This window comes from Colias eurytheme, chromosome 17 (assembly GCF_061535395.1).
Source record: "Colias eurytheme isolate Ceu_HAF_F1 chromosome 17, ilColEury1 Martin Lab GWU primary, whole genome shotgun sequence".
NCBI lineage: Eukaryota > Metazoa > Arthropoda > Insecta > Lepidoptera > Pieridae > Colias > Colias eurytheme.
Window position 1 is genome coordinate 2,923,514 of NC_142996.1, and position 8,755 is coordinate 2,932,268.

General features: G+C 34.3%; 2 protein-coding genes across 2 annotated transcripts; one reads left to right on the forward strand and one right to left on the reverse strand.

Annotated features, from left to right (window-relative positions):
* Positions 1-448: 448 nt before the first annotated feature.
* LOC149901083 (uncharacterized) lies at positions 449-3,737 on the forward strand. Its single transcript, XM_090111778.1, has 4 exons — positions 449-727; positions 1,885-2,865; positions 3,085-3,192; positions 3,536-3,737. The coding sequence occupies exons 1-4, from the start codon at positions 590-592 to the stop codon at positions 3,671-3,673; spliced, it is 1,365 nt and encodes a 454-aa protein (XP_089967904.1). The 5' UTR covers positions 449-589; the 3' UTR covers positions 3,674-3,737.
* SmydA-3 (SET and MYND domain containing, arthropod-specific, member 3) lies at positions 3,737-8,342 on the reverse strand. Its single transcript, XM_090111779.1, has 8 exons — positions 8,216-8,342; positions 6,763-6,970; positions 6,247-6,445; positions 5,972-6,096; positions 5,651-5,877; positions 5,178-5,341; positions 4,769-4,961; positions 3,737-4,419 (listed from the first exon to the last, which is right to left on the reverse strand). Exons 1-8 carry the CDS (start codon positions 8,340-8,342, stop codon positions 4,187-4,189), a joined length of 1,476 nt encoding a protein of 491 aa, XP_089967905.1. The 3' UTR covers positions 3,737-4,186.
* Between the last annotated feature and the right edge of the window lie 413 nt (positions 8,343-8,755).

Sequence of the window (8,755 nt, forward strand, 5' to 3'; positions counted from 1 at the left end):
TAGTTAAGGCGTGATTGAGTAACAGACAGACAGACAGAGTTACTTTCGCATTTATAATATTAGTATGGATTTGTCCATGGTAATAGGTACATATTCATCAAAAATTATTAAAAAATACAAAAAGAAAAACTGCTCAGATATAAATCTTTAAAACTACGACGCAATGGATTTTGATGCAGTTTTTTTTAATAGCTAAAGAGTGGTTCTCGAGGAAGGTTAAAAGTTAAAGTATTTATTGGGTCTTAAACAAAGCGGACGAAGCCGCAGGCGGAAAGCTAGTGATGTTAACAATGTTATTATTATAATATACAGAGTAAAATGTTACATCTCTCAACTGTCAATCTTCCTGTGATTTTCCGTTATCTGTGTTTGTCAATGTCCATTGACATTGTCAACCGTGTGCTCTACCGTGTGTTATATTATGACATATGTCAATAACGCATGTAGATTCAGATTGCACGAAGATCATAGTTAATGAAAATTGATATGAATTTACTCCAATTCAGAATAATATTTTAAGTAGATATCGACGAAAATAGATGTCTCATATAGTAGACCAATCAATTAATTTACATTTTATATTATTATAATGACGCGGTTTGCTCGGGCTAAAGGCTCAAAGGCTTCTAACCTTAAAGATCCTGAAGACAGTACACCATGGGAAGTAATGAAAGAACAGCTGGTTAAAGCGAAAAAAGAAAGCGAAGAATCAAAAAAGCGTGAAGAGGTAATATCAAATAGTAATCTTAAACTTTTTTATTTTAACTTATCGGGTTGGCTTTAGTTAACTGCCGCACGAATTTGTTGGAAATATTTATATTTTTAGTTAGCTAGGTAATGTAAGATTGTAATTCCAAAATATTATCGTTAGGAAACTTGTAGTTTTTTAGTTATTAATTTTTAAAGTTAATAATTTTTTGTGCGAAAAAAGTGCATTTATCCGTTTTGTTGTGCAAAAAAGCGGACCAAGACGTTCTATTTCACTGTACTGTGACTTTACGCTGCGGCCGGCGAGTGCCAAAAGCTATTTTAGGGCGATTCCTACTCAAACAAAAAAAAATCTACGTAGGTAGGTTAAAAAACTATTAAACTTTTATTTTTAATATCCAAATAGGTAGCGAGCAGCGAAGCGACGAGCGTGTTAGGTTTACTCTTGAACTGCCGCACGAGCCGAGCGAGCGAAGCGAGCGTGCCGCGGCAGCGGCCGGCGAGTGCCAGAAGCGACTAAAGGGCGATTCCCACTCAAATAAAAAAGACGTGTGGCACTCGGGGACTGCCGCGGCAAAGCTATTGCATAGCATGCCTTCAAGCCGCACCTCCGTGCCCGTCGGAGTGGGGAGCGTGAGGTTTTTCGTTACGCAATTTCTGGATTCGGTCCCCGCGCTCAAGGCCCGCGATAGAAGCTATGCAATAGCTTTAAAAAAATCTACGTAGGTTAAAAAACTATTAAACTTTTAGTATTCAAATAGGTAGCGAGGAGCGAAGCGACGAGCGTATTAGGTTAACATTTGAACCGCCGCACGAGCCGAGCGAGCGAAGCGAGCGTGCCGCGGCAGCGGCCGGCGAGTGCCAGAAGCGACTTTAGGGCGATTCCCACTCAAATAAAAAAAACTACGTAGGTTTTCACAACTTGTTTGTATTTTATTTAAGTATCGTAAAATTTTTGTTACACCAATTCCATACATTTTGAGGTTAGAATAGGAAAATTGATTTTTCTCCAAAACTATTGGTTTCCTAACTTTCCCCTTTTGGTGGGAGGGTCCCCCCCTCCTCCCCCCCATCCCCCACCCACAAAAAACCTATAATTCGTGCGGCAGTTCTCTAAAGAAACCCCATACTCTCTTTTTAGGATGAAAAATAATTTGTTTAAACAATAATTTCCAGGCAGAGCAGCAAAGAATAAATAACTATGAAAACTTCCTCAAAGAACGAAGAGTTGAAAAACGGAAGGCTGAATGGTGTGATTTCCCAGAAACAAAGAAAACACAAAATGAAAGTAAACCTAGTCCTGAAAATAAGAAGAAGTTGAAAATCAACAACAATGTTAATGATTCAGAAACAGTGAACCCAGAAGTTTCGTCTGATAATTCTAAAAAGAAGAATAAAAAGAAAAATAAACAAAAGAATAAGACTGGACAAAATAACACAGACAATGTAGAAAATGCAGACACCTCACAAAGTTTAATTAATGGTACTGATGGTCAAAAATCGTCAAATAACAATGATACAAGTGAGCCAAACGATAAATATAACAAAAAGCCTAATCATTCTGATATTCCCCAACCAGAGCAAGTAGGTAAAAATAAGAAAAATAAAAATAAAAAGCATTTTGGTGCCACAGAAAACAATACTGTAGAGGACAAATCAAATCAAAATCAAACTCAGAACAATCATCAACAGCAGCATATGCAAGCAAAGAAGAAGAAAAAAATGGGAGATGGGCCTGTAAGAAGAAAAGAGATAACTGAACGTAGTTTCAAACTTATAATTAACGGCAAAGACATTGAGCTAGTTAGATTTGATGGTTTTCCAATCATGAAGAGAGATGCAGACAGGCTGCAAGAATTAAAGAATAGCATGATTAAAAAAGGCATACCTAAAAGTGAAGTTCAAAGGACTATGAAATTGGAGAGAAGACGGGCTGAGAAAGCATTAGCAAGATTGAAAAGAGATGTATGCTATAACTGTCGGAAAGGAGGACATAATCTGTCAGACTGTCCAGATCTTAGGTCAAATATACCAGGAGTGGACTCAGCTGATGGGGTTTGCTTCAAATGCGGTTCAACTGAACACAGGCAAAATGAATGTAAAGTGCAGAGGGATAAGGAATTCAGATTCGCCACTTGCTTCATTTGTAGAGAACCTGTAAGTTTCCTAATTCATTTTCTAATTTGTAGTTTTCATGCAAATGCTTGTTTCAAATACACATTATTTGTGTTATTGTATAAATACAATGGAAGAATATTGTTTTAGGAAAATTAAGACAGTATACTGTCTATTAATGTAATATTCTGGTTCAAAGTTTGAAAAAAAAATAATTTACTACTTATTATATTAATTAATGTTTATCTTACAATTTTCCAGGGTCACTTAGCAAGGCAATGTCCAGACAACCCCAAGGGTCTCTATCCAAACGGGGGAAGCTGTAAGCTCTGTGGTGATGTCACACATTTGAGGAAGGATTGTCCAACGGTAAGTTATTTTTTTAGTTTGGAACATAATATTATGTCCTGTATTTTGAATGTAAAGTGATAGTTTATATTATGATTGAGCAAGCTTTTTATATTTATCCATTATAATACATGAAACATCCTAATTGTGGCTTGCTGATGCTTTTTTTATTTAAAATATAAAATTTTCGAAAGATTTAAAACCCACTCTGTGTAATTTATATTTGTTCTAAAAGTAAAGTTTACCCTTGAATCTTATCTTATATTTGATATTTTTTATTTTATATCATTCAAATGCTTTAAGTAAGTATGCGAATTTTTTAAGAATAGAAAAAATGTATCTAATATTTTTTTTAATATTTTAGGTGTCAGAGCAAAAGGAAAGTACTTCAATAAAACTGTCCACTTTAGATACATCAGACAATATTGAGGACATAGGACAGTCTGTAAAATCTACAGTTTCTACAGAACCTTCCAAAAAGCCTAAGAAAGTTAAGTTTTAGTTTTATTTTATGTGTACATAATATTTTGTTGTATGTATATTAAATAATAAACACAAATATTGGAATCAAATTGTTTTATTCTATAAAAAGAACTATCACATTTCATATTGCTACACAAAATTACATTTTAAGACACATGCATAATGTTCAGTATTAATTAACTATTATTTAATGACTAAAGTATTAACTATTAAGGACCAAGCATTTAAGCATTTTAATCTAAACTTCTCATTCAACAAACAACTAGATAGATACACAATTAGCTATAAAATCGTCAGCACCAATGTACTTTGTAAATTCAACTTTAATGCATGGTAATAAGGTTCAATTCATTTACATATATGTATTGATTTTGCTTTAATCTTTGTTCCTTTCATTGACTACAATTTTACAAACACATTTGAGGTCAGTTTTAAGTTTGATTTGCAAATAATGATCAAAGAGTGTTTGTGAGTAAACCTTAGTTTTAACTATTTTCTCAATATAAGCTAATTTTCCATGTAAATTCCTCTGTTACAAGGTATCTAAGCTAAGTTTTAACTGTTCCATTGATTGATACGCTATATTCCCAATAATTCCTTCCGGGCTTTGCGGATCCTCTCTTTGTAGAATTCTCGCAGCTTCAGCCAAATATTGCAATGGCTCTTGTAACTTTTCTTTGAGTTGTTCTTGCGCTATGATCCCAGCACTGAACTCGTTCCTTGCTAAGTACATGAGCGGGGCGTGCAGTTCGTATAACATCATACCTGTAATTTTTAACACAGAAAAGTTGTTAATAATAATTAATCCAGTTGAGCGTGAGCCGGGAGTGACAGGGGGCGCTAAATAAACAAACATGATAACGCGTTGTTTTGATTTATCTTAGTTATTGTAGTTTTTTATAACAGCTAAGTGCGAGTGGGATAGAGTCACAGATAGAACTGACACTTAGCGCCATCTATCGACATTTCTATTTCAATGGATTGTTTCAAAATGTTTGTAAATCACACCTTAAACATGTTAACCGTTTAGTTGGTAGAGGAGAACGGACACTCGACTTTAACGAAAATTCGCACATTAAAGCTTTTTTTATGTCACAAACATTAGGTAAATTACCTCTCATACGACTTTCTCCAGGTAAAATGATGTCGAGAGTTTTCAGGACCAGCCGACACATTTCCACTTTTCGTTCGAGCATCAAATCTGGCAACTCGTCAATGGTGTAGCCTTCTACCCGCCCGTATAACTCCGCTAATGTGTACTTTACAGATAGCAACACTGAATGACGTGGGTGGAACACCGACTTGTACTGAAATTGAAACCGTTAAATTTAAATTTGATTTCTAATTTTGGTTTATTTTATACAGAAATAAAACAAACAATAGTCTCTATAATGAATACGTATACCTATAGTATGTACTATGCCTGTTGGAATACTTTGCAACTTTCATAAATTCAGAATATTGTTTGCGAAATTTTTTCTCTATCACCCTAAAGTTATACCTATAACAATTAGTTTATTCACCTTATTTATAAATGCTTCCCTTTGTTCGATAGCCTGTGGGCCCGGTTCTAAGGAGTCGAGTAGATCAACTTCTTCTTGAATAACTGCTAACATCTTGCGCATGGCAGCACCACTCGTTTTGAAACCGCATTTCTTATCCGTGCAATTCCATTCAGCATCATTGTCTACAAAGTATCACACGAGAGAATTATAAAAGGGATAACAAAAGCTTTTCATTTTATAAGAGCTTATATAATATAGCTTTACACACAAGATACATTCTTACATAAATAATACTATAGCTATATGTTTAAGTAATAGGTATAAATTGAGAATGTTTTGAAATATAGAAGTGTAAGTATGAAATATTCTACTCATTAACACCCAACCCATTTGAGAAGTGAACCAGTTGCTAAGTTCACCATTTGAGCATGGTGTACAAGTTGAGAAGTGCACCAAATGCGTCAAATCCATTGATACGATTCGTTACGTACCTAACGAATTATTAGACATTATAACGCCATTATCACATTTGCTGCATTTCAACGTGCTCAGATGAGTCCCAAGTTCAGTTGGATCTGCACATCTCTGACATTCACAGTTAAAGAACTTGGACTCGAGGAGATATTCCCGTCTGGTGATCGTCGGAGCCAACGCGTGTGTGTAACTTAGGTATAAAATATCCCCTGCTTTGATAGGTACAGCTGCACGAACTTGTACTCTAAAATAAATAAGAATAAAGAGTCATTTTTAATTGGATATATTAGACGTCTGTGAAACTTAGTTTAGTACATGAAAATCCGGCTAATACATACCGATAATCATCATATAATATCGTATGCACAATATTAGGAACGCAGCTGTGGGCAGTGATGGCCAGAAATGGATATACAGCGTGTGAACTAAAACCGCCTCTTGATGGAATTTCTACAGCATTTACCTAGATAAAATTAATTAAATGAGATGCGATGAATAATGGGCAATTTATAGCTACGGCAGTTGGAGTATGTAGGTGAGTTACTTCATGCATAAGAGACTATGGATAGTCTCTGTTACAGATTACTTTGAACTTTTCTTTAATTTTTCTTACCGCTAATATACCGCAAACTTTTTCAACTAATTCACTACTAAATCTTGCTCCAAGTTTGCAATGGTTTAGCAGGAAATTGACGACATTGGTCTGTTCAGCTTCCCAAGTAGGTCTGTTCTTCCGTTCTTTAGTGTGAGTCTCCATAACTTGGAGCTCGCGTTGCCAGCGGTCTGGGTCTTGTTCTTTTGCTATAAGCATCCTAAACGATTTAACAATACATAATGTTATGTTAAAACCCGATAACTGCTGTAGGTTATGTGCGATAAACGCTCTACATTTGTAGAGCGTTTTTGAAGTCAATAATGGGATAGGTACCTACCTACATACTTAGAATTCTTTCAATGATTTATTGATATCTGAACTTAACTAAGTATACCCAATTAAAAATTAACATTTAATAAACATTTGACAAATCTGGATAGTGGATTGTTATATGTATTTATCCTAGCTCTTGCAATTGCTTATTTTAAATTAACCATGATTGAATTATGTTAGCTATATTCAAACTTTTAAAACCTTAACGGTGTAATACAATCAAGTTGCGGCGAGGCCACAGTCCAGTCATCTACAGGTTGGAATCTAACTTTAACAGCAGAGAAGACGTCGCATTCTATCTTATGCTGTGGTGCCTTCTCGCAAGCTTCGCTGCATATCGGCCAGCCGCAGCGGGAGCACATGGTGTTATCCACGGGGCAGAAACAGCCAAGGCATAGAGGCGGCGAGTCTATATGGGAAAATTAAAATAATAGAATATGCATTCAAGAAGCAAAACCATCTTCCACGCTTCAACTTGGCTTCAACATAACAAACTATATTCCATTGACATGATACATTTAGGGTTGCGTGCCTTGAAGTTCAAATACGTAATCAAACGTAAATCGTAATTTCAATTACTTGATATCTTATCAAAAAATAAAATAACGATCTCTGAGATATCAACCCTTAGAACAACAAAATTTTATGTTTCAATTTTCTACGTGTTCTAGTGCCTTTCTCCGTCCGTATCTATGGAGAAGTAGAAAATAGTTAACATAAAGGTTATTTTCTTCGTAGGTACCTATAAGCTGGTAGCTGCAGCTATCAGTATTCAGTTTTATTCAGAATTATTTATAAAAGCCCATTTATGTAACATTTAAAAAATTAAATCTCTTTTAAAACTGACTTTAAACTTACAAAGTATTTTCTTTTATGAATTCTTGTTTTAGGTAATTAATTAAATATAATACGAGAGGAAGATTTTAAAACTATTGACGAAAGGCTCGATAAATCCTTATAAACTAATTAAATATTACTTCACTATGTATTACTTTACCTCATAAAAATCTCAAAACTGCATAAATTTTTCAGATAAATTAATCAGTTCTTCAGATAAAAATTAAATTGAAGATTCGCTTCATATTTTTCTTTGCATGAACACATCTATGTGGCTAGCTTTATCTTGGATATTACAAAAAATTGTTCATCATCTTATTTATTGAATATCTAACTTTATAGTAATTTATTACTTACTATCTAACTTTTAGGTAAATAATTTTTATTAAAAGACCACGAGAGAGTCGATCCATATATCGACATAAAATAAAAAGAAAAGGGAATTAGAGCCGGTAAAAGTCAAGCCTCGTTTTACACTATGCATGTGTTTTTAATTTTTATCAAGGTTTATATATTATGCAGGAGTAATTTATATTATTACTCTTTTACTCTTAATTTAAGTAATGTATTTTAATCAATTCTACAGATTGTTCACAAAATCATGCATTTTGTTAAGTGCACTTTCTGTAAGTTACCAAAATTATATATAGGCCATGTATCGAATTTCCTGGCTTTATATAGGACAAAAATGGAAGTATCATCTTTTTCTACTATTCCATGCATTTTTACCTAAACTTTACTACCTATAGGTACTGGGATCTACACTTCCTTAGTGCGATGACCCAGCTCTACAACACCATACTAAATATCTACTTGCCTTGTTTCGGTCCGAAAACGAAAGGTATATCGGTAAAAATTAATTCGCCGGCATCCAAATCTTTATTTGCAACAAGATATCGACCGAATTTATCATTATGGAGAATATCGCAATGATTTTCCGTCATTGTTAATTTGTTAGTTATTACAACGACCTATCTTTCGTGCTTGCTGAGCGACGATTGAAGCGACTTTACACTCAAATGTCTAAAATAAGACTCGGCAGTCAGCGTATTCGAGAATTGTACCGAATGCTCGAGTACAAATAACACCAAAATATAAATATGTACATAAATACGAAACAATTTATAGCATCCACTTTCAGTTAATTTTTGTTCTTTTGTTAAACAATCATGCGATGCGCCAGCAGAGTCCCAAAAATAACTGACAAGCGACTGCAATATTGTCCAAGGTCAAGAATTGCGATCCCTCAGATAAAATAAAACTTAATTATTTTCAATTTACACATAATTTATTATCAATCGACTACAATAAAGGAGGTTTTCAATTCTACAGTTTTTTTTATTTGTTACTTCAGGAC

Bases quoted from the DNA above. Each gene is read 5' to 3' on its own strand.
- SmydA-3 (XM_090111779.1), bottom strand. From the start codon at position 8,342: ATGACGGAAAATCATTGCGATATTCTCCATAATGATAAATTCGGTCGA. The intron at 4,962-5,177 runs GTGAATAAACTA...TTTCAATTTCAG, and splicing joins GGGAAGCATTTATAAATAAG to TACAAGTCGGTGTTCCACCC. The intron at 4,420-4,768 runs GTAATTTACCTA...TAAAAATTACAG, and splicing joins TGGAGAAAGTCGTATGAGAG to GTATGATGTTATACGAACTG.
- LOC149901083 (XM_090111778.1), top strand. From the start codon at position 590: ATGACGCGGTTTGCTCGGGCTAAAGGCTCAAAGGCTTCTAACCTTAAA. The intron at 2,866-3,084 runs GTAAGTTTCCTA...ACAATTTTCCAG, and splicing joins GCTTCATTTGTAGAGAACCT to GGTCACTTAGCAAGGCAATG. The intron at 3,193-3,535 runs GTAAGTTATTTT...TTAATATTTTAG, and splicing joins TGAGGAAGGATTGTCCAACG to GTGTCAGAGCAAAAGGAAAG.